We start from the raw sequence: 26,092 nt of genomic DNA, 5'->3' as shown, positions 1-26,092 counted from the left end.
TCCTATTCTAGGATATGTTGCCAATTCTTTGCATACAAGAACACTATGCATAGTTGTTTGGTCTATAAAATAAGTCACAAGTGTGATGTTTCAAGCAAGTGTAAAGCTATTAAATTTATTCATAAATGTGCGGATAACTTTGAGAAAAGCAAGAAAATTCAAAACAAAATAATTTTATAGTGGTCATTAACCAGTTGCTAAAACATTAATATAAGAGCAAAAAAAAAAAAAAACCTTGAAAACCTCTAGAGTTCCAGACAGATTTATTAAAAACTGCTTGTTGGCTACATTAATATTTTATGTCACATCTTAGCTTTATCTATACAAGTGTTTTTCAAGTTAGAATGATTGAATATGGATGCTTCTTCTAGCTTCAAGTTACAACACTCCTTAAAACATTTTTAAAATATGCTCCACCTTACAATCTATTTTACCCTTACCTTGTTTTAATAAAATAAAAAAACAAACAAACAAGAAAAGACAAGTTGTGTTTGTTAGGCAGCAGCATCTCCTAATTGGAATGTCTTATTCTGATTACTGCAGCATTTGAAAAATTGTAACTCCCTAAGAAATTGGATAGAAACTATCAAATAATGAAGTACGTGATTTTTTCAAAAAAAGAAAAGGTAAACTTTATAAAATTGCATAATTTTATGTTTGCTCTTTTTCACAGATATAAGGAAAACGTTCTGTACAAGCCGTTTTCTTTTTCCTACTTTTAGAATCTTTCCAGAGATTATACATACAGTCTTCTTTTTTATTATTTTCAATAGATTGAGTCCTGTTAAGAAAAAATGCCAGGCATTAATTATTAGAAATACAGTACAGTATCCTACAGTATCCATTAAGAACAAATAAATTCAGGATGACTTTCAACCTAAGGTTCTTTAGCACTGCTAGGATATAGCTTTTTCTTACAATCTATTGGAACCAAAATTAAAGTGATAGTTTGTACGATGCTTGAATATCACTATTTAATCTGTGAAATATCTCAGTGTAGATAATGGTTTTATTTGTTATATATTTCATTCATTTTTCTCCCTCACCAATCTCTCCAGACAGGAACAAGAATTAAGTAAAGATTTTGAGAGGAACCAAACTATGTTTATTTTTATTCAGTGGATTGACATGGCTGCCCATCTCATGCATGTTGACTTTGGGTATTAAAAATACTAAAAACATATACAAAAATAAAAAACCTATAGCATCTGGAAAAATGTAACAAAGCTATAATTCAACACTCAAGCAAATTTTTTCTAACAGGGATAGCAATAGTGAAAATTCCAACAACACTTAGCAATCCACTGTGGATAGGTTAACTACGCAATTGTGTTTGAAGGCAGTTACAAAATAATATATGAGATTTGGAACAAAATGGAAAAAGTGTCTGATCTTTCTACAAAGATCTGTTCTGACTGTAATATCTAGCTGGCTATTTGCCAAGTTTCCCCCCTGGCATCTTCTTCCCAGTGTATCACCCACCACTCAACCTGGGAAGGCAGCCATGAATAAAAAGGAAGACTGCCCATCATCCTTTCCTCAGTCAATAGGCAGGTTCTCATGTTAGATGAATTAGGGTATTCTTCCATTAAGGATTTTACCCAATGGTTAGGTAAATATGGTTGTTAACTTTTCTTGGTGGCATCTCTAGCTAGGAGTGTAATCCAGGACTTGACTTTTATGGAAGAGATGCCACCAAGAGATACACATTTCCTCCTCAGTGTTGCTCAAAAGCTATGATTTTCCCTCTGCTCTCCAGACTTTCTATAACGGAAGAAGAGGGAAACCTTGAAAAGCAGCCTATAATAGACTCCTCCATGGGCAGATCTCCATGAAGCAGTCTCCTTTCTTTTGAGCACATAGTTTTTGAGTGATAGTTTGCCCTTGCAAGCAAGAGGTTTTGAACTACTCTACTTATGATGTAAAAGTGTCACCATAATCAAAACATATCTTAAAATGTTTTGAAAAATCTATTTCAATTCCATTCATCTGTGGCTACTTTCCTAGAGGTTCCTTCTCTCTTTTTCTCTCCTAAAAGACTTATCAAGAAAGGAACAATCAGAGGAAGAGCCATCATCAGTAACTTTTACTTACGCCTCTTGAAAGGATTTGCCATTTATCCACATCCACTTGTCTTTAGGGTGCCTCCTGAGGCCAATCCAATAGCTAGAATTTTTTAGATGGTCCAGAAATCCCTGGGGAAAAATTAAAGCAAAAAGGATTATATTAATGTCTGGAGCTATGACTAAGATCCAATTCACTGAATCAGGACTAAGGGTACTGGTGGCATTCACCCAAACTGGGATTGCAGCAGATTTATTGAATTTCACTTCTCTTAAAACAATCCAAGATTATAGAAAAAGCTCTATTTGAAAATTCTTTAAAAATACAAACACAAAGATGTGAATTAATGAATCTCAATTATTTTTACTGAAAGGAAAATTCAGAGATTTCCAGAATACCATCCAGCAGTAAGCTTCAACAGATAACTCTGTTGATTGGGATTAACATTGTGGTCAATTATCTTTTCCCAGTTGCACTCAAGTATACTTCAAACATGCTGTGGCAAAATTCCTTTTCCTCCTGATCTTGTTTTCATTTCATCCTCAACTCATACCTGAGGCGCTTTAAAGTTGTCCTTATTTGTTTTGATGTTAAAGCAGCGGTTCTCAACCTGTGGGTCGCGACCCCTTCGGGGGTCAAACAACCCTTTCACAGGGGTCTAAGACCATCGGAAAACACATATTTCTGATGGTCTTAGGAACCCAGACACTGCTTCTCTATCCGTCCCCAGGCGGGTCCGCCCACATGCAGATACGCCCATATACGAGTACCTGGCATGATGACAGTTGGTCCTTGGGCGCCTCTCGCTCTTTGCTGCTGCCACTGCTGCTGCTCGGGCTCACATACTTGGCATAACTGAGCAGGTGAAAGGGCGCTCTGCAATGCGCATGTCTCACGGCCAGCAGCTGGGCTGGAGCGCTTTTTACCTGAGCACACGTGGCCTTGCTTTCCTCGCCTTCCAGCCCCAAGGCTGCCCAGCCTGAGTCGAGACGTCAGAGAACAAGAGAGGCCAGGTTTGCCTGGCTCCTCCCCCCCATGACACCGACGCCACTCGCATGCGACCTTCACACACACGCACGCGGGGACGGGGCACTGAGACAACTCTTCCAGCATTCACCCCTCTCTCTCTTCCCTCTTCCAAACTTAACCTTTTCCTCAGCCCTCGAATAATAAATAAAGTCATTGGTGCTGAACCCCGAGAGAAGCCAGTTGGATTAAACTCGGTTCTTTTCGGTTTGAGAAGCATTTCCTGCCGCCTTCAATCATGGCTTGGGGAGAAAAAAAGCAATGAAGGAACTTCTTCCCCCTGCCAGCACTCAAAAGTTCTCAAAGTTGAAATGTGCAGCTGACAAAATACCTGCCTCTTATACGGCAGGGAATGAGAGTTAGAGGGTCAGTGCAAGAGGTCGTTCAGTACTTATTTTCAAAACACCCAAGTGTCTTGGAGAAGGGCAGCCAGGTAACTTGTTCCCATGGATAATGTAATGTAATCTGTATTAGGCCTAATAAGTACACAGTGTACTATAAACATGATGCAACAATTAGTTCTTCCTGGTATTTAACTTTCAAGCCAGCTTTTCCCTCCCACACCTACACGAAAGAAAGAATCATCAGGTGATGGTGGAGTTTCAGAATGTGTGTGCTTTTTTTGTTTGCTTTTGTGTGAGGATACTAACAAAGAAGACAAACAGATGCAACAGCTGGCCTTGTGTAGCAGCAAATGTGCCATGGAATTGATCACAATGTGGTTTGGAGGAAAAACCTTTTGAACAGGCTTCACAAACTGATCTTAAAACTTCTGTCAGTTGTCTCCCACTGACACAACTTCATCATGGGAGATCATTTGATTGAAAACAACTTTGAAACAGATGTCCCCTATTTAAAATGGATGGCTATAGAACATCTTCACAGAACACCCTGTAACCTGCTGATTTATTTTCATCTGACTGGAACTTTTAATATAAGCTAAAGTGCCACCTACAAAGAACAACTTGCTTGCCTGAGTTCATTGAATGTTTCTTGAATGGGAATTTAAAAAAAAACATAGAAAGGAATTACCTTTAATTTTCAGTGCAAATGAGAAAAATAAATCACTTCAAATTGCACTGAGGAATCATGAGATTGGATAACTTATTTCTAACCCGCATACGTATGTGAAAGAATGATCATTTGAATGAGTAACAATGAAAATACATCCTGCATATCAGATATTTACATTACGATTCATAACAGTAGCAAAATTACAGTTATGAAGTAGCAACGAAAATAATTTTATGGTTGGGGGTCACCACAACATGAGGAACTGTATTAAAGGGTCACGGCATTAGGAAGGTTGAGAACCACTGTGTTAAAGCAAGTTCCCCGCCCCTAAATTGGCCACAGGCTTGGGAGTTTTACAATGAGCTATTTCACATTCAGTTCAGTGTTACAGTCAAGTAACTCCCTGGAGATGGAATCAATGTGGCATCTATTGGCCATTTTGTGATGGTGTGGGCAGATGCAACTAATCATCTGGTCCTGGCATTATATTCTAGGGATATTCTACTTGAGGCAGTGGGGAGACTGTTTTATTTCACAGTGGACTCTCCTCTGTATCCACTAGGTCTCCAAGTCAATACTTGGCTTAAAAATGTAGATCACCCTGAATAGCAGCTGAAGAGCAATAATGGGAGGGGGAGGAAGGAGTGTTAGTGCAAAGGAAGAGAGAGGGAATTCGACACTAATTCTTGTCCTTCTCACACTATAAATCAGGACACCACCATTTAGCAGCAAGCTAGAACAGAAGGTTCAGAGGATAAATTCAGAATAACAATCAGATCAGTAATTGTTATGCCAATATATTTTTTTCAGTATGCATTGGAATAATGCAACCTCCATCTGGAATCTCTCTTATGCCTGTGTACATGTCAGCTAGCTAAAAATATTTGTGTTTTGTATAAAAAAGAGAGGGGGGGGCTTCTTTTTGTGAAAGTTTCAAATCTTTAATAAAACAGAGAGTGTTCAGCAGATATGCCCTCCTCTTAAAATGTTAAGATTTCTTTCATATACTTAATATTTAGGAAATGGATGGCAGAACAAAATTTGAACCACGCTCAATTGCAAATGTTTGTATTGTGCCTTACGTAAGAATAGGGCTGGGTGAGGAATGGTAGCAGGAAAAACTTTAGAGGGCAAGATAACCTGTCTCATAAGGAATGGCTCACCTGTTTATCTGTGTCATTTTTATCATCAATCACTACCAGGTGAGCTTTGAGGCTTTGGCAGTTACTCATTGCCTTCTCCCAAGGTTGCTGATCAGCAGAGAAGTAGTAGCAATTTGTCTGGAACTTCAGCCAGCCTTTTGGACACTGAGGGATAACTGCAGGGCACAGAGCCATGCAATATGGTAAGTAAGAGGGTGTTGCAAGGATTCTATACTTCCATATTACTATACCAACTATGCCAATATGGTACAAATAAAAAACATCTGCTATCATTTTCCTAAGACTTATAAAAATGATACTAAAATTAATTAATTAAAAAGAAACTAACAAAAGAACCTCAAAGGGTAAACTGGATGGACTACTAGATCTTTTTCTGCCATTAATTTTCTATGTTTCTATGATTTTCCTTCAACCCCTCTACTTATTACAGCTTTAAAATGGAGTAATTTCCCCAATCTCTGGATAGCCAAAGCATGTATATTTCTGAAGGCATACTGCATTTCTACAGGGCCAAAGATTTTCTCACCAGATCACCACTTTTTGCTTCCTGTACGAATCATATAATTCTCCTCTATCTCTGCATCTAGGTGACTGAATGAACCGTACAAGAGAAATGCAATAGCATGAGTCACCTACAAAATTGGTTGATTAAAAGGAAATGAAAGTAGTATAGTGAACCTATTGTTTGGTGGGAAGCTGAATTAATTTATTTCTTATTGCCCATAAATGAGTTGTCTTGTAGCATAGTTTGATAATGACAATTAACATGGATGCGATTGAACATACATTTCAAAAAGGCCAGCAGGAAAGCAGCTGTTGCCATCAACAGGGATACACACACCAAGATGTAGAGGACGATCTTAGATGCTCTCGAAGAGATGCAACCCGTATGATTGGCAATATGCACAAATGAAGATGCCCCTGTAAATAACCAATAGAAAGTAAATGGATTACTATATTGTTCGATGGCTGGTCGAAGAAAGCAGAGCAAACGTATATAACCAGAAGGAGGCATATGTACAAAAGTCAGAATACTGAAAAGGGCCCATGCTTGAGTAATTTATCTCCCTCCCATCCCCGGGAAGGGGACACTGTGGGATATGAAGGGAAAGATGGGTGAGATAGGTCAAAATAATTTTACCTTGGCCATATGTCATAAACTTTTATACTTTTTAAACCTGTTCTTCTAGAAGGACAGAGAGGTTTAAAAAGGCAACCAGAAGTTCTGGTTTATAATTTATTGAAGATACTATACAATTCAACAGAGCCACCTAGACCTTAAAATGCTTCGAGATAAAATAAAAAAAAAAAACTAGAAGACTGCCAACAATTTCACAATCAAATATTCATAAAATCGCCATCTCATTCCTCTGTAGCACTGTTAATAATATAGCAATTGTTTAAATAGGCATGAATAGAGCATGTCGGGGGAGGGGGTCAATGAAATCATAAATATCTCCCCTTCACATTGAGACTTTTTAATTTTTCCCACACTAGAAAAATCCCCCATGATTTTAAATTTACATCCCTAGATGCTTTTGTGTTTTTCATACCTGACTTTGATTTCATTGCTCTTGTTCTATTTGGAGGTACAACGTTCTGATAATTTCTTTCAGAATTGTCCAGATTGCTTCCAAAGACTAGAAAAAGAAACACTGTTAAGTTCTGCTCTGTATAAGTTGCTATATAATAAAAGCTTGGTGTAGTTTGGTGTAGAGATTAAAGATGTTGGCCTAGAAACCAGGAGACTGTGAGTTGTAGTTCCTGCCTTATGCATGAAAAACTAGCTGGGAGATACACTTTTTCAGCCCAACTCAGAAAAGGAAGAAATATTGGTATGTTCACCACTTGAGGTGTGTGTGTGTGTGTAAAAAGGCTATAGCCCAGTGGTTCTCAACCTGTGGGTCAGGACTCCATTTGGGGTCGAACGACCATTTCACGGAGGTCGCCAAACAACGCAGTCTGACATTTTTTCCCCCTTTTCCTTAGCTGTGCTACTCCCTTTTATTCTATTGGCTTTTGAAAGCCAATAGAATAGACTCTCTTGAATAGAGTCTAATTCTATTGGCTTTCAAAAGCCAATAGGAATTGTCCAGGCTGTCTCTGCCCTGCTGAGCCCGCCAAAAGTCCCATTCTGCAACAGGGCTGCACCAGTTGAGTAGTCCTCAACTTATGACCGGTTGAGTAGTCCTCGACTTACGACTGGTTGGGGATTGCGGCATTAAAAAGGTTGAGAACCACTGCTATAGCCACATATGAGGTAAAGTCAGGCAAAAGTAATGGGCAAGTCATTGTGCCCAAGGCAGAAGTAAAACTTATAGTCTCCTGCTTTCCAGCCTGGTTCCTTAACTCACATCAAACTTGATGCTAACTTGAGCATGCCTCTCACCTCTACTCTGCCACCATTCTGCTCTAAAGAGTAGGATTTTTTTTTAAAAAAATCTATATTTTGAGCACAATCTTGTTCCTCCTGAATGCAAAGATTTCCCTGATGGCCTTTATAATGCACTGCAAAGACCTATGGTAGTCCTGGATACGCCTGAAGTTGACTTTAAAGGTTCTATTTGCAATGGACTGGTAACAGGGTCAGGTTGATTCTTAGTCCAGACTAGGGACTGTTCTCGCTTCACGGGTCCCTGGGCCTTTCCTGTTTTCCCAGATATTCAGATGCTTTTATCCTTTGCCCCCCCCCCTTCCCACATTCTCTGCCCTTTGGCACTAGATTTTTTTAGAAGGGGAGGGGCTTTGAGTCAGTGATGACTTCTAGTGACCACCTGGAAAACTCCCTGAAGTTTTCTTACCAAGATTTCAGAAATGCCTCTTTTGCCATTGCCTATTTCCTGGGCCTGAAAGAGAGACTGGCCCAAGGTCACCCATCTAGCACTGTGCCCAAGGTAGGAGTTGAAACTTACAATCTCCTAATTTCCAGCCTGGTTCTTTAACTACTATGCCAAACTGGTTCTCACAAAACTTGACCCTAAGATAGGCCTTTTCCCCTTTATTGCACCACCATTGTTCTGATTAGTAGCCCAGCTGACAGAGTATATGTATGGAGGAAGGGTGTGTGGTGAATTGGGGTGAAGTTCTGGTTGGTATGAAGGGTGGAAGAGCAAAAAGTCAAAGGTATGGATGGGAGCACAAAGAGAAACAGAAGTGAGTAAATGATCATGAGTTAGTTCTGCTCCTGACTAGTGCTATAAGTTCAAGGAATCCAGTTTCATGCTAGTGAAGAGTTTCAGATTCACAACTATCACCTTGGCCCATGATGCTACCACAGCCAGAATGGGATGGGATGGCATCCGTTGTCTTCCATCCAGCCTGGAATATAAGTAACTCTATTGTGCTATAAAACAGCTATGGGAAGTGCAGACACTAGTGATGTTACTAGCACTAATGATGTTATCTAGTTTAGGTAATGAAACATCTGCAAGAAAACAACCAAGCTCCGAGAGCACCAAGGACCCCTCATTTCAGTCCTGAGCTAGAAATATTCTCCTTTATTAGTACCCAATTCTGCCCCAGGAAGTGTTTCTCTGATCTTGTACAAGTTCTCAGAGGAAATAAAATAATAATAAAAATAATTAAAATACTCTGGGACTTTAGAATTCAAACAGGCAGGCACCTGCCACATAACACATCAGACTTAACAAGTGTCGATAAGAAAGATGAAAAGGTCTGATAGTGGATGTGGTAGTATCTGGAGACAGAAGAATAGAAGAGAAAGAACTGGAGAAGATAAAGACCTGTAAACAGAAATAGAACAACTTTGGCAAAAGAAAGCAAAGTTAGTATCAATAGTAATAGGCACCTTAGATGCAACCCCAAAACAATTGGAGCATCACTTGAACATATTGGCATTGACAAATTCACCATAAGTCAATTGCAAAAGGCAGCTTTACTTGGAACAACTTACATTCTGCGACAATTCCTCTGACACCATTAAACATCTCAGGTCCTTGGGCAGGACTTAATAGGTGGATAAAAATGTCAAATACAGTCTGAACATCTGGCTGACTTTGCAATGAGCCATATGAAACTCGTCAGCAGCAGAAGAGAAAACTTGTAATGCAGTCATTGGTGACAGAACTACCAAACTACTGCTCTGACCAGATTTATGTCAACCTGTGTGTGTTTTCAGGAAACCACATAAGGTCTGAAAAGTGTTATAGAACGTCAGAGTAGCCTGAAGTGGTTAGTGGTAGGTAAGCGGTTCCCTAACCTTGACCACAAAAGCAAATGTGGTCAGTAACATGTGCCAGATCATACCTGTTTTTCATTATGTCATGAAAAAAGACACTTTTTAAAAAACTGGAAGAGTTAAAAATGATTTTGAGCTGCCTCAGGCTTGCATTGTGGATGATACATAGTAATTTCATGTGGACAAAGCAAAAGAAGAGGTTCAGGTTGCCATAGAAAAATATAGCTTTCATAGTTATTAGTAGAAGCCTTTTCCTACCTTGCATCTGGCCTTCCATATTTCCTATTCCTCCGGTATGATAGGGCTCCAGAAATTTCTTCTAAAATAGGATCCAGATACTTCCCCAAAGACAATCAGTATTTTGTTTTGAGAGGATGGCAACGCTTTTTTTTGTGTTGCAAAACTCCAAGAAGTTCTTCCTGTAGTTTAGATACCAGACAAACAAGCACAAACATTTCCATGCTGGGACTTTTTTAGTTGTCACTCAGTCCCTTCATTGAGTGAGAGCTAACAGGGAAGGAAATGGCAACTTTATGGGGAAAAATATGGTGAATCCAGATAAAGTAGACTTGTTTCAAAGGAAGTCCTCTCATTAAGGGAAAGGAAAAATTAGGAAACCAAAGAGCTAGGAAACATGAAAAAGGATTTCAAAATATTTGAGGACAATGTACAATGGTATAGGGTGGCTATAGGGTCTCCTGCTTAAGCAGGGGATTGGACCAGATGACCTATAAGATCCCTTCCAATTCTGTTATTCTTCTAAACATCTGAACTTGACAGTCATATTCTCATAAAATGGTTTCCCTTTGGAAAAGTGACTGTTGAGGTGTTTTGAATCTCCCATGTGCGCAAAGCAAAACTAATAACTGTAGTTTTACTGTACAGTTCAAGCCAGAATTTATTTCCTAAGGTAAGTATATAAAACCTCTCTTTTGAACTCACCCGTGTTTGCTCTAACAGCCATTCCAATTAGGACAAATTGTAATGTGATGAGCATATCATTTTGCAGCATTCAGCCGTTGTTATGAAACAAAATTCGTTTATTATAATGATATTTTATACCGATTAAGCCTCCTGCTTGCCTCCCAGTTGCTTTGAGTTTGTGACGCGCGCTAGACGCCCGATCGAGACAGTTCTATATCTCTTTCTGCCATCTAGTGGCCGCCCAGTGTTTTTGCAGGCTAGTTCGGCGAGGGCGACGGGAAACTGGCTTGGCTGCGGACCCGTTGCCATAGCGACGCCTTCGGGTTCACGGTGCTTCCGCTGTGCGCTCGTTCTTTCCGGTCCTTCTACTGCCGGAAGAGAAAAGGAGCTGAAGGCGAGGGTTAATCTCGTTCTTTGGGTGAGAGATGGAGGGGGCGATTGCGAGGGGGGGGGAGGCTTGGTTTGCAAGATAAACTATTGTAGCCCATGCCCCCCCCCTTCCTGTCATGGTCGTGTTGCCCCAGGTTGTCTAATTTGGAGGGAGGTCTCACTCCAGGGGCAGTTGGTACCTGGCATGAGGAAGGTATTCCCTGCCTTATGTTACACTGAGTTTTAACATCGGATATAGCTGACGGGGCTGCTCCCAAGCAAATTTTGTGCGATGTAACGTTGTGCGGGTGTGGGGGGCCGGTACTTTAGCAATCTATAACTCCATCATAGAAAGCAAAACAATTCCCCCCCCCCCATGTAGTCTAAAGGAAACTCTCCCTGAAATGGGGGAGTTATGTAAGCCAAATTGTTTTCATAATTTACAATTATGAAGTTGATAGCAAAAGCATCTAAATCAGTGGTTCTCAACCTTTTTAATGCCGCGACCCCCAGCCGGTTGTAAGTCGAGGACTACTCAACTGGTGCAGCACCGTTTGCAGAATGGGACTTTTGGCGGGCTCAGCAGGGCAGAGACAGCCTGGACAATTCCTATTGGCTTTGAAAGCCAATAGAATTAGACTCTATTCAAGAGAGTCTATTCTATTGGCTTTCAAAAGCCAATAGAATAAAAGGGAGTAGCACAGCTAAGGAAAAGGGGGGGGGAAATGGCGGACTGCGTTGTTTGGCGACCCCCGTGAAATGGTTGTTCAACCCCAAATGGGGTCCCGACCCACAGGTTGAGAACCACTGATCTAAATCGTATTGTCATCCAGAATACTTTCAGGATCCAATCGGGGTCAGTCACGGGGACTGTTTCACTTTGGCCAATTAAAAGCTTCAGAAAAACCAACATAATGTAACAAAAGTTATAATGTTCTGTTACTGTTTTCAATTTCATCTGAATCAGAATGTTTTATGTTTATCATAAGTAACATTCATAGACCTGCTTTTTTGTATCATATGTATGTGTGTATAATTTAAATGTAGTTATTTTCATATATAAGTATGCATATACATATACATATATAATATAGATATAGATATAAAATAAAATAGTTTTCAACTTATGATCACAGTTTATCCCCAGATTTTGTTGCTAAGCAAGGCAGTTGTTAAATGAGTTTTGCTCACTTTTAGTTTTAGTGAGTTTTGATCCATTTTAAAACCTTTCTTCCACAGTTAAGTGAAGCACTGCAGTTTGCAGTCATTAAATGAATCATGCAGTTGTTAAGCAAATCTGACTTTGATTGTTGAAAACTGCCTGGAAGGTTACAGATAGTGATCACATGACCCCAAATGTTGATCATGTGATTGGGGGATGCTGCAATATTTTAAGTGTGAAAAACCATCATAAGTCACTTTTTTCGTTGGTGACTTCAAAAGTCACGAAATGAATGATTTTAAGTCGAGGACTATCTATATATACAATATAAATATAACCACATCATTTATATAAAATATAATCATATATATAAAATCATAAAAAACAAATGTATGGATGTTACTTATATATATTATATCTATCTATCTCTTAAAAACCACATCATTTAAATGAATGGCTTTCACTCTAAATTCTATATATTAAACATTACGTAATGCAGGTATACAGTATTAGCTTTCCAGTCTGGTGAATAAGTTGATGGTTTCCCAACCATCAGTTTTAATTATTTTGTATGATGATCTCTAGTGTCAAAAGGTGGAGGAAGATATTCGCATAGACATTGTTGAGTCACTGAAAAAGTTTTTACTTTTTCTCTCCCCCACTCACGTGTTTCTTTGTTTCTAAATTAAACAGCACTATGTATTGTAGCCATGTATTTATTGCCTCGATAACTTTTTTTCCTCAGTAGCACTATGGATGCGCGTTTTACTCGTGGAAAGTCTGCTATCCTTGAACGTTCACTCACCCGACCCAAGACAGATGTAAGCCTCAGTGCCTTTTCCCTGCTGTTTTCCGAGATTGTACAGTACTGCCAGAACAGGGTCTATTCTGTTTCTGAGCTTCAGAACAAACTTTCTGAGCTGGGCCAGCAGGTGGGAGCTCGTATCCTGGATGTGCTGGTAATGCGAGAGAAAAATGGTAAGCGGGAAACCAAGGTCATCAATATTCTGCTCTTCATCAAAGTGACTGTTTGGAAGGCTCTCTTTGGGAAGGAAGCTGACAAGCTTGAGCAAGCCAACGATGACGACAAGACCTACTATATCATTGAGAAAGAGCCTCTTATCAACACTTACATTTCAATTCCCAAGGAGAACAGCACCCTCAACTGTGCTTCCTTCACTGCCGGCATTGTGGAGGCCATGCTCACTTGCAGTGGATTCCCTGCTAAAGTCACAGCCCATTGGCACAAAGGGACCACACTCATGATTAAATTTGATGAGTCAGTTATCACACGTGACAAAGCGTTGGATGGCCGTTGATATATTTTGTATAAATAAATTTGAATTGTCCTTGTGTGTATATGTATATATAGAGTATGTATAGATACATGCACACATTCTACGATAAAGTAATTTATTCCTATGTACTTTGAAACCCTGATTATATGCAAATGGTATTTGGTGAGGGAAATCAAGATCCAGCATCAGAAAAGGTTACTGGGTTTAATAATGCCCTTTTCAATTTAGTTCTTGTCATATAATCCTTGACTTCTAGGCATTCTGGAAAGAGCTGTAATCTCAGATGTCTGGGAAAGGCAATATATTGCATTTCTTTGTTACTGTCCTGTTGAAGTTTGACAATATTAATGAAACAATGTATGCTCTACCATCAGATTATTTGCTTATGCTGTTGTCCTTTTTACTTAGTTCTTTCAATTATTTGTGACTATTGCAGCCAATTTTCTTTGTGTACCTGAAATAAGAAATTGGACCTATGTTGATGTTTCATCTAAAATATATATTTTTAGAGCTGTGGTCAAGAGTGAAGGTTTTGCCTATTTTTGTGAACTGTGCTTTTCACTGATGATGCTGTTTTTGCTCTGAGTACTAGGAGATAAATCTGCTTGACTATCTACCTGCAGAGACTGGGATAGATTATTAAGTAAAGCTCTTTTGAGACTTGGGCCAAAACCAACCCACATTTCCTATCAACTTAATCAGCCCTTCATACAGCTCTTTCCTGCTATATTTTGGGAAAGGGGGGAGGGGAATAATTACAACTGCAATCTACATGATTATCTCTCTTTTTAGAAAAAGTAAATGAGAAGACCATGAGCATAGACTTCATACAGAACAGTAAGCTATAGCTTGCTTATATGGATAGAATGCATGACGGGTACCAGACTTGAGCATTTTTTCAAGTTCATGTAAACAACCCAAAGTTTTACAGTTAGTGCTTAATAATTAACCAGAATTTCTTCAATCCTAGTTTTGGGAGCAAAATGAAAATTAGTCCTAGTTATTTCTTCTCCCAGCTGCAAAGTGGAGTGTAGACCATTGTGTTTTCAAATCTTGGCTTAAACTCTATTCATATATGTAATTTTGACCAGCTTTATCCAAGACTGATTTGTCATTTAATATATCAGTCTGTTCTTACTGTTTAATGCACTTGATGTTTTGGAGAATTGGTTTACTGAAAAAAATAAACTTGGTGAAATAGCCCTTTAAGGACTGTTTTTAATCTCTCCTGAATATAGCCCACTCGACATCAGTTCAGGCTTCCGAATGCTCTTCAAGTCTGCCCCATGTAGAATGCATTGCAGTAGTCTAAGTGTGAAATGAGTAAGGCTTGGGTGACTAAACACAGTGACTCCTGATCCAGCAAAGGCTGCAACTGGTGCACAACCCAAAGTTACGCGAAGGCTCTCCTAGCCACAACTGCCATCTCCTCTCCAAGCATTAGTTGCGAGTCCAGGAGAACCCCAAGTTGCAGATCAAACCTATCTGGGGTAGTGCTACCCTATCCAGAGCTAAAGATATCATAGTGCCAGATCTTGAAGCTTTAGGGACCCAAAGCCATTTGGTCTTGCCAGGGTTCAGCCGAAGGTGCTTGTCCCCCATCCAAACTCTCACAGCCTCCAGACACCATGAGAGGGAAGCAGTAGCCTCACTTGGAGATGGAGATATAAAGTTGAGTATCATCCACGTATTGATGATATCCATGGTGATGGATGATCTTACTCAGCAACTTCATGTCAGTATTAAAGGAGTGGAGAGAGTACTGTCCATGTGGCATGCCAAAGAAGAGCAGCTATGGATTGGATCTCTCCCTATCAACACCAATTGGGACCATCTTTGGAGAAAGGAGTCAAACCAGTGCAAGACTGTGCTGTCTGGCCCCAGACCCCCTAGCCAGCCCAAAAGGATACCGTGGTTGGTGGTGTTGAAGGCTGCTGAGAGGTCAAGGAGAGCAAGAATGGTTGCACTATCCCCATCCTGCTCCTTGTCAGAAGTTTTCTGAGATTAAACTGTCAAACTCAGAGGAGTAGTTTGTAGCTACTCTATGTAGCTTACCTGGATTTTGTATATTTTTAATGCAAACAGGTAAATGCAACTGGGGACAGGGAAACCTGTGATGTATAAGTTTCTGGTAATTTGTTCTGGCCCGCTGTTTATTTTTTATATTCCCTTTCCTTCTTTATTTGGAAAAAGAAATTCTTTCAGATGTTAGAAAACTGAATCTGTGATGAAGAGGTGGTTGGCACTTCTGTTGTGAATACTGGATAAGGAACACTGCAATCCAGTGAATGTATACTGGCTTGACAGGGAAGAAGGTGGGGATCCTGAGCCAAACCTTTCCTTCTCCAACAAATGGAGGACTTAGCTTAAAGGCAGTAGAAATACTGTACAAATTTATCAGAAATCTTGGAATCACTGACACTGCAAAACCATGCCCCCTCCAGTCCACGGAAAAACTTCTCACCACGAACCGGTCCCTGGTGCCCAAAAGGTTGGGAGCCGCTACTATAAAGCACTATGGAGCGATATGTAAATCTAAGTGCTATGAAAAAGATAGGGAAGACTAGTGGGACAAACTAAATTTAGCTCTATTTCATTGTCTTACCTCAGGCCTTATTTCTTGCTTCTTTCTGCACTTCGCATAATGTCACTTATCTTAAAAGAGAATAGCATTATATACATGTACTGTATGTATATATCAGTATTGTCATGGCTTGTTTTCTATGATAGTCTATTAACAAGCTATAAAAGCAATATAGTACGGAGACAATATTTGCAAATTACCTGCTAACTAAATTTGTAACCCTGAAATCAATACTCGCAGCACTTTCACAGACATGTGCAGAGCAGTGAAAAATTTGAGTCACTTGAGGTGCACGTTCCCAATTGAGGTTGAATGAGGTGACACACTGCCTTTGGCTTTCAGACTGTAAAAAAGTGTTATGTATTTCTTCTTAAAAGAATGCTTCATTATTCAATAATTCAGTGTTCATGGCAACTTTATAGAACATAACTACCCGGAATGATGAGAATCAACTGTATATTGATGCAGTCTTTGTTACTGTTAGAAAAGTAGCTCTGGAAATAATGGGTGGAATTATGGCTGCTTCGTTATATTCTGCTTCGTTATATTCTGCTTTCATGATGTCCTATCTTACTGTCATTCTCGTAGTGTGATCTTACCTTGTTCCCAAAACAGACTGGGGCTGCATTATTTATCCACATAGCTTTAACCTTTATTATAGTTTCGCAGCAATACCCATAATGTGAAAAATCTGCTTCATGTTGGCATCTTCAATGCTTGAGTTACTTCACAGTCTGGTATTTTTTATTTCTTTCCTTCCATACCACTGAGTGATTATTTTGGAGGGTGTTTTTTTTTCAGTCACAGAACCAATTTGGTGTAGTTGTAAAGGTGTTGGCCTGGAAATCAAGAGGCTGTGAATTGTGGTCCTCTCTTAGATTTGAAAGCCGACTAGGTGACTTTGGGCCAGTCTCTCTCTCTCTCTCTCTCTCTTTCTCTCTCTCTCTCTCTCTCCCTCTCCCTCTCCCTCTCCCTCTCCCTCTCCCTCCCTCCCCCTCCCTCCCTCCCTCCCTCCCTCAGTTCAACCCATCTCATAGGGCAGTGGTGGCGAACCTATGGCACGGGTGCCAGAGGCTGCACGTAGAGCCCTCTCTGTGGGTAAGCGCGCCGTTGCCCCAGTCCTAGGCCTTCAGCTGGGTTTTATAAAACCTTTTCGCTTTAGGCCTCCGCCGCTGTGTGCAAAAAAAAAAAAGGTTCAATCAATCAGTCAATTTCAACTTCTTACGGGGAAAAAAAAAGATCTTCCAAAGTTGGAATTGATTGATTGAACTTTTTAGTCCCACCCAGTCTGCCGTTACCACCGCAGCCACACCTACCCAATTGGCCACACCCACCCAACTGGCTACACCCAGCCAATGGCCACACCCACCCGACACCCGACGATGCATAAATGGGTTTTGGGTTGCAGTTTGGGCACTCGGTCTCTAAAAGGTTCGCCATCACTGTCATAGGGTTGTTGTTGTGGGGAAAATAGGGGACAAGAGCATTGAGTATGTTTGCCACCTTGACCTGATTAATTTTATACATAATATAGATCAGCGGTTCTCAACCTGTGGGTCGCGACCCCATTTGGGGTCGAATGACCATTTCACGGGGGTCGCCAAACAACGCAGTCCGCCATTTTTCCCCCTTTTCCTTAGCTGTGCTACTCCCTTTTATTCTATTGGCTTTTGAAAGCCAATAGAATAGACTCTCTTGAATAGAGTCTAATTCTATTGGCTTTCAAAAGCCAATAGGAATTATTCAGGCTGTCCTCGACGTACGACCGGTTGGGTAATCCTCGACTTACGACCGGTTGGGGGGTCACGGCATTAAAAAGGTTGAGAACCACTGATATAGATTGATTATTACTGTAATTGTTTCACCCATTGACCACATGATGGCAGCAAGGAGTGGCATTTTGTATTACTTGGCTGCCTTTTGGCATTACTGAATATTTGTGCCATCATAGCACTCATTCTGTTAAGGAGTTTGAGAAAAAAAAAACATTTTAGCTTTGTGAGGATAGGTGGAGAGAAAATCCAGTGAAGCAGAAAGGACAAAGAAAAGAAGAACAGCTTTAATGGTTGCAAACGTCAACACTTCCTAACTGCACTTATGGTGGGAAAACTGACTCACCAGGAGGTGATGGGTCATTTTAAATCACTTTGGATGATGCTATGAATACTGATGGACACTCCAAAACTATCCCCAGATATTTCTCATTTTGAAATATTCTCTTCACAATACATATAATCAGGAACTTTTTATGGACAGTTACTTAGATTAATTGTTCCAGTTATAGAAAGGTCTTCACACAAAATCTGCTTTAGTATGTGAAAAGATCAGATGCATTTACATTGGTGAATCAAGTCAGTGCAATACAGTATATTGGTCAGAATGCAGTCCCAGACTTTAAGCCTTTGGCACTTTCACACAGGCCTCTGGAGAAAAAGAAACATTTCGCTAACACAGCAAAGAGTGAGAAGAAAGTGGGCAATAGGGATGGATATGAGAAGATCTCCAGGCCCCTCAGATCCCTCGCTTTCTTCCCAGTCTGTCCAATATACATTCATAGAAGGCAGCACACACACACACACAATCACAATCACAATCACAGAGAGAGATGGGGGAGGGAGGGAGGGAGGGAGGGAGGGAGGGAGAGAGAGAGAGAGAGAGAGAGAGAGAGAGAGAGAGAGAGAGAGAGAGAGAGAGAGAGATGGCTCAACAAATGACCAGAAGTTTACATATCTCAGGATCTTTTTCAAGTTGCATTTATTTAGATTTACATTAAAAATATATCACATGCAGACAAGTTACATGGAAATATCTTGGTCTGAGTTTGACAATTTAATTTCAGAAGATTTCAATGTTTGATATAGCAAGTATTTTAAAATATACATCTGCTCCTTTGAGACTTGTCAGATGCTGTTCCTCCATGGCTTTGTTCCTCAAACCATTAGTGATCTATTTCTGTACTAAATTGTGAAGAGGGAAGTTACAGAAGGGGAAAAACAGAACTTTTCAACTAATTATTTATGAACTATGTAAGTGTACACAATTGGAATGATTTAATCTTTTGCTATCCCTACTTTATTTGGTATAGATATCTGGTTAATTCAGATTATTAGGATTCAACCACAATGAAAAGATTTGAAGAAAAACTGTTAGAGAATCAGGTAGATATAACTTTCAAAGAAGCAACAACTCAACATACAGATACTGAATAAAATGCTAAAGACTTTTCTAGGATGACAGTGATGAAGACACTATATTTAAAAAAGAGCAACTAAGATGATGAAAGGCCTGGAGACTAAAACATATGAAGAACAGCTACAGGACTTGGATTTGGCTAGTGTAAAGAAAAGAAGAAATAGGGGAGACATGATAGCAGTATTTGGGGGGCTGCCACAAAGAAGAGGGGATCACGTTATTCTCCAAAGCACCAGAGGGCAGGACAAGAAACAATGGTTGGAAACTGATCAAAGAGAGAAGCAACCTGGAATTAAGGAGAAACTTCCTGACAGTGAGGACAATTAATCAATGGAACAGCTTGCCCCCAGAAATGGTGGGTGCTCAATCACTGTAGATTTTTAAAAAGAGGCTAGATAGTCACTTGTCTGAGATGGTATAGGTCAGTGATGGCGAACCTATGGCATGCATGCCAGAGGCGGCACTCAGAACCCTCTCTGTGGGCACGCGCGCCATGCCCTGGAGATGGCAACTGTCCCTCTTCAACCAACCGCCTGCTAACTCGACGAGGTCCCACATGGCCGGATGCATCCCAGCATGGCTGGTTTCCCCCCTCCCCCATCCCATCCCTCCTGGCCTCGCATGCTCTCCTTTTCCTGGGCACCACCCACTGCATCATCTTCTCAGTTGTCAGCTGGCTGTCCAGCTCAGAGGCAGCTTCTCTGAATTGCTAGTGGTGGGCTGCGGAGCCCCAGAGTGTGCCGGTCAAGGGGCCGGCAGGCTGTGGCTGCTGATGGACACTGTCAGCCCCCATGCACTCGCTGGCCTCTATGTGCGGGGGCTGATGGTGTCAGGCAGCAGCTGCCCTGGCCCCTGCGTTACTTTGCCCTGCGACAATTGCACCCCCGCCCTGCCTTACCTCACCCTCCTGCCCACTGCCCCACCTGCCAGAGACCCCCTGGCTCTCCCTCAACCCTGCCTGGCCCCCACAGGCATCTCTCCCCACGAGCAACATCAAGATGACCATGTCCACCTTGGCCGCATCCACCCAGTCTGCCATGACCACCACAGCCACGCCCAGCCAATGGGCTATGCCCACCTGGCACCCGGTGATAAATAAATGGGTTTTGGGTTGCAGTTTGGGCACTTGGTCTCTAAAAGGTTCGCCATCACTGGTATAGGTTCTCCTGCTTGAGCAGGGGCTGGACAAGAAGACCTCCAATGTCCCTTTCTATTCTATTCTATTCTATTCTATTCTATTCTATTCTATTCTATTCTATTCTATTCTATTCTATTCTATTCTATTCTATTCTATTCTATTCTATTCCATTCCATTCCATTCCATTCTATTTTTATTGGGTTATATGTAGTCAATGAAAATCAGCTAGCAAAGACCATAAAGTGGAAGTTATCAACACTATTAATAATTATGTGTTTCCTAGAGAGCAAACTTTGGGAAATGGACAAAAAGTTGTAAAAAGAAAGATAAAATGTACACAGAAGTCTCATAAATTGGGTTTGTTTTAAACAATCGGATTCAAAAATTTTATATATTGATAAATATCCATCCATTGACAGAACACTATTTTACAACTTGGAAAAGAAGACAATGTTATATTATTTGTCCACAACGACATAAGACATGATTTAGTAAGCATATAATTAAACTATGATTAGGAAAAGTATAAAAGAGAATTTATGTAGAAGCTGTTCCACTTGTCCAAGAAAGAAGGTTCAATTAGTCCTTTCCATCTTAGAGAGATCTGTATCTCTAAGCTTTGGCATGGAAATATATTAGTAAGGAAGTTACTAAGTTACTAGTTTCAAGGAAAGCCTCCTTCCAAGATCTATCAAAATTTCCAACTATACATAGAAGCATGTATAAAATCTCTGTTCTATTCATATCCCTATCCAGTTTCACCAGGATTAAGAAAGAAGTAAGAGAGACTTTGGAGAATCACGAGGACCTGATTTTCTATGGTTTTTCTGATTCTGTATAGCCCTTTCAGTTAATCAGATATTCCAATTATTTCCCCTTGTACCTAGACTGGGTCTATGACAGACTCGCCACAGCCAAATTGCTGTGGCTAACTCACCCCAGGACAATTCGCCATGGCCAACTTGCTGTGGGACAAGAGTTACACTAATATGAAAGAAATCGTGGAATAGAACTGTTGTATAAACAGAGGCATAGAATCAAAATCACATGAAGTATTAGTACCGCTTTATAAAGCCTTAGTAAAGCCACATCTGGAATAGTGCACCCAGTTTTGGTCACCACGTTACAAAAAAGATGTTGAGACTTTGGGAAAATTGAAAGAAGAGCAACTAAGATAATTAAAGGCCTAGAGCAGTGGTTCTCAACCTGTGGGTCAAGACCCCATTTGGGGTCGGGTCGCCAAACAAGGCTGTCCGCCATCTTTCCCCCCTTTTCTTTGACCACGCCCCTGGCACCCAGTGATGTATAAGTGGTTGGGGGTCACCACAACATGGGGAACTGTATTATGGGGTCGCAGTATTAGAAAGGTTGAGAACCACTGGCCTAGAGACTAAAACATATGAAGAACGGTTGCAGGATTTGGGAATGGCCAGTCTAGAGAAAAGAAAGACTAGAGGCGACATGATAGTAGTATTCCAGTATTTGAGAGGCTGCCACAAGGAGGAAGAAGGGATCAATTTAGCACAGAAGGCAAGACAAGAAACAACGGATGGAAACTAATCAAGGAGAGAAGCAACCTGAAATTAAGGAGAAACTTCCTAACAGTGAGGACAATTAACCAGTGGAACAGCTTGCCTTCAGATATTGTGGGTGCTTCATCACTGGAGGTTTTTAAGAAGAGACTCTGGACAGTCACTTGTCTGAAACCATATAGGATCTCCTCCTACTTGAGCAGGGGGCTGGACTAGAAGACCTCCAAGGTCCCTTCCAGCTCTATTCTGATCCTGATTCATTAAAGAACAGATGCAAAAGGAGGGACAGAATGAAATGTGAATGACAAAAATTAAAGTATTTTTTTATTTATTTTAAATAATTAAATTGAATTGTTAAAAGTGTTCTGTAGTGAGTTGTCGCATGGTGAGTTGGCCGCAGTGAGTTGGCTATGGTGAGTTGTCCCATTCCATCTTCCCCATCCTCCATCATCGGCAGAGGTGAAGTTGTCTTAGAACAGTGTTTCTCAACCTTGACGATTTTAAGGCACGTGGACTTCAACTCCCAGAATTCCACAGCCAGCAATGCTGGCTGTGGAATTCTGGGAGTTGAAGTCCACGTGCCTTAAAATGGTCAAGGTTGAGAAACACTGTCTTAGAATATAACATGCTCAGGGGGGAAGGGAGAGGGGCTCCAGCACAAGTAGCAATCAATGGAAAGCAGAATGAATTTTCACTGATGCGGGTAGTTGCAGGCAAAAAGCCTCCAGATTAATTTGCTGAATTATTGGGGGGGGGCAACTGAATCCAGTTTTTAAGAGGCTGAAGGGAAGACAAAAAATTCCGCTGAAAGACACGCCAAATCCTCTTCTGCAATTTTGACACTTTCTTGTCTGCATGCATCTGCAGATTGTATCTGTGCTGCCTTTGTCAGCTTTTGCTGTTCCTTTGCGAGGCACTGAGCACTTTGTCTCTCCTGCAGAAAATCTGAAATGAAAGGAACTGCAAATGCAGCAGCTCTGGAGGGCAAAATGCAGAGGTGAAATCTGTAACTCCGCTTAAAGGAGACTTCTTTCTTTCTTTCTTTCTTTCTTTCTTTCTTTCTTTCTTTCTTTCTTTCTTTCTTTCTTTCTTTTTCTTTCTTTCTTTCTCCTCCTCCTCCTCCTCCTCTTCCTTCTTCTTCTTCTTCTTCTTCTTCTTCTTCTTCTTCTTCTTCTTCTTCTTCTTCTTCTTCTTCTTCTTCTTCTTCTTCTTCTTTCTTTTCCTCCTCCTCTCCTCCCCTTCCTTTCTTCCTTCCTCCCTCCCTGAACTGAAGGATGGTTCATTTAATTCCAGAATTTTTAATAACTTTCACAGCAGCAAGGGCTATTTTAAAAAGTCTATAATTTGTACCTTCCATTAATTATTGTCGGATTTCTACTCCATGGAAGTTTCAAATTCTGAATCAATACGTGGAGCAGCCTTGATCTATAGCTGCACTGTCTTCAGGGAGTGAGAATAAAGGGAAAGTGCCTTTCTACACAAGAAACCTCCATTCCCCTATGACAGTTGTTCTCATCTGGACCAACTGGTACTAATGGATGCCACTGAGACCACAAGTTCCTGTATACCTTTCCCTTTTCTCCACTCTCATGCACTCCCAGGCAAAGAATTGTAAACCTCCAACCATGATGACAATGCTGAAGACAGCTTTTGTAGAACTGTAGTTCAATGGAATAGTATAATATTAGCTTTTAAGAAGTTCCAAGGTCAAAACCTGTCTATGACATCCTCAACAAAAGGATATTAAAACAGGATGTGGTAACAAGTGACATTAAGGCACACAAATGGCCTTCAACGCCTTTCAGTTTGCTCAGCTCAATCATCCAACCAAGCTATTGTTTTCTCATGTTTACTTACACAACTGCTCGACTAGCGTTTCTCAAACTTGGCAACTTCAAGATCTGTAGACTTTAACTCCTGGAATTCTCCAGTCAGGATGGAGCATAGTAATTGCTAATAATTCTGTGAATTGAAGTCCACATATAAAGATATTTCTGTGGTTGCACTGGAGCTTCTGCACTGGAGATCCTGAACAGTATAAGGCCCTCAACCTTGCATTTTTTTTTGATAAATCTTAAAATCATTGAGTAACAAGTTGTGGGATTTAGCCCATAGGAAAGCTTGTTTACCTTCAGTTTTGAGCAAGTACTTTATTCTCTAGAGATTTATGTTCAAAAGATTTTATAAGGAAAAAAAACAATCAATACTCTTGGTATTTCATTTATCACTTTTAAAAATGCACATTATTATTTACTCAACTTTTTGCTTTGCTCCCAATGCAGCTTGAACTGAAATTCCAATTCAGTTCTGTGAAATCTATTCCCCAGTGTTTTGCTAGAAAAAGACTGTACTTGTACAATGCTCTTAAAATATCCAGTGCACATCCTTTAGTGGAGCTGAAAACATTGTAAACATTTTTCCTCACTTTACACATGGTGCAATAAGCTATTTTTTCATTCCTGATAATGAGAATACTATTCAGATTTGTTGGTTCGTTTAGATATAGTCACAGATATTAAGCTTGACTCAAGAGATTTTTAATTTTTTTTTAAGAATAAAAGTTTTGATTGCAGCTGGAGTACTGGAAGCAAGCCGTTGCCAAATCACATTCTGACGGATACCTCAGGGAATCTATACTAGAGATTCTTCATACTGTATTCTGGCAAATCTGGGATTATTTAAATGCTTTTAAGGAGTATTTCAGTGAAAAATGCAAACCTAGAGAACCAAAACCTAACATTTTCTAGGCTAGCAAAGACTAAACTTTACTATACTGTACAATTTCGGTTTTATGTTTTCTGAATAGGATAAGCAGAAATTGGGTATATTAGTTGATCTCCAAGTAATTCACCTAGCACAGTGGTTCTCAACCTTTTTAATGCCGCGACCCCCAACCAGTTCTAAGTCGAGGACTACTCAACCGGTCGTAAGTCGAGGACTACTCAACTGGTGCAGCACCGTTTGCAGAATGGGACTTTTGGCGGGCTCAGCAGGGCAGAGACAGCCTGGACAATTCCTATTGGCTTTGAAAGCCAATAGAATTAGACTCTATTCAAGAGAGTCTATTCTATTGGCTTTCAAAAGTCAATAGAATAAAAGGGAGTAGCACAGCTAAGGAAAAGGGGGAAAAAAATGGTGGACTGCGTTGTTTGGCGACCCCCGTGAAATGGTCGTTCGACCCCAAATGGGTTCCTGACCCACAGGTTGAGAATCACTGACCTAGCAAATGAGTAAATGTTTGTGACTCATGATCATATAATAAAAAATGTTGCCCTGTGAGATTGCTAAACTCAGCAATACTCATAAGAAGGGGAACAGAAACTCAATTTGTGAAATAACTTGTGCATAAGCTTCAACTGTGCTGCTGAAAGCAAATCCATTAGTTCTCTGTTCAGAAGCACAACGTGTTCCTCAATTATATGTCTGTAGTCCTGAGCAACTATTTTTGTATCTTGCTTTGGTAAAAAAAAAAAAAAAAAACAAAAAAAAAACAAAAAGCTCCTGCACTCCTAAAGTCTGCCCACTCTTGTTCTAGGCTGAACTCTCTGTTCCCCCAACGTAAATAAGTCTTTCCTCACTTTATCTTTGCAGGCTTGAGCTATTTGCTGATATTCTTCCTTAGTTATGTGCCCCTCTTTCCACTTTTTTTACTTGTCCTTTTTATCTTTCAATTTATCAGAGTTCTTTATGCAGCCATGCTGGTTTCTTTTGAGAGCTATTATTTTTCTTCTTTGTTGGTATTGCGTTAGACTGGGCTTTTATCTCACTTTTCAAAATTTCCCAAACTTCCTGAGTTGTTTTCCCCTTGAGGATTCTTATCCATGGAATCCTTCCCAAACTCTCTCTAATTTTATTGAAATTAGCTCTCTTAAAGTCCAAGACTCTAGTTTGACTGTGTTCTATTGCTTGTGCTTCCCTAATGTTGAATTCCAATATTGCATGATCACTTCCCCCCAAGGTTCCTGTGGCTTCAACACCTTCTATCATTTCATCTCCGTTAGTGAGGATTAGCTCCAATATAGCTAATCCCCTAGTTCCCTTCTCTACTTTTTTGGGAGACAAAGTTGTCTGCTAGGTTTGTCAGGAATTTGTTTGATCTTCCACTTGGTGCAGAGTTTGTCTCCCAGGTGATGTCAGAGTAATTAAAGTCCCCCATTACTATTGTGATGTGCTTCCTACATACTCTAGTTAGCTGACTAGCAAAAAGTTCATCTATTTCCTCTGTTTGGTTGGATAGCCTATAGTATACCATTGCAATGGCAATGGCAATGTCATTTCCCCCCCTTTTATATTGACCCAAATGCATTTCATCATTGTTGTGCTCTATTTCTGTAGAGATGTAATTATTTCTTATCTAGAGAACAACTCCACATCCTCTTTTGTTTGGTCTGTTTCTTTTAAATAATTTAAATCCCTGTACCATTAATT

The 26,092-nt window shown here is 40.3% G+C and overlaps 2 protein-coding genes across 3 annotated transcripts; one reads left to right on the top strand and one right to left on the bottom strand.

Moving 5' to 3' along the window:
* Positions 1-246: 246 nt before the first annotated feature.
* Positions 247-10,585, bottom strand: LOC120315339 (C-type lectin domain family 4 member G-like). Its single transcript, XM_039359542.1, has 7 exons — positions 10,408-10,585; positions 9,724-9,884; positions 6,821-6,907; positions 6,054-6,188; positions 5,268-5,422; positions 2,095-2,195; positions 247-781 (listed from the first exon to the last, which is right to left on the bottom strand). The coding sequence occupies exons 2-7, from the start codon at positions 9,740-9,742 to the stop codon at positions 652-654; spliced, it is 627 nt and encodes a 208-aa protein (XP_039215476.1). The 5' UTR covers positions 9,743-9,884; positions 10,408-10,585; the 3' UTR covers positions 247-651.
* A 109-nt stretch (positions 10,586-10,694) lies between these two features.
* TRAPPC5 (trafficking protein particle complex 5) lies at positions 10,695-14,427 on the top strand. Of its 2 annotated transcripts, none has more exons than XM_039359544.1 (2): positions 10,695-10,807; positions 12,666-14,427. In XM_039359544.1, the coding sequence occupies exon 2, from the start codon at positions 12,673-12,675 to the stop codon at positions 13,237-13,239; it is 567 nt and encodes a 188-aa protein (XP_039215478.1). In that variant the 5' UTR covers positions 10,695-10,807; positions 12,666-12,672; the 3' UTR covers positions 13,240-14,427. The 2 variants fall into 2 exon arrangements, with proteins under 2 accessions (XP_039215478.1, XP_039215479.1); XM_039359545.1 differs by having other exon boundaries at positions 10,721-10,807; positions 12,669-14,427.
* The last annotated feature ends 11,665 nt before the right edge of the window (positions 14,428-26,092 follow it).

Source organism: Crotalus tigris, unplaced genomic scaffold (assembly GCF_016545835.1).
Source record: "Crotalus tigris isolate CLP2741 ecotype Arizona unplaced genomic scaffold, ASM1654583v1 scf7180000019078.1875890, whole genome shotgun sequence".
In the NCBI taxonomy this organism is placed as follows: domain Eukaryota; kingdom Metazoa; phylum Chordata; class Lepidosauria; order Squamata; family Viperidae; genus Crotalus; species Crotalus tigris.
Note: the sequence above shows the minus strand (reverse complement) of the source record. Positions and strands in the feature narration are given on the sequence as shown.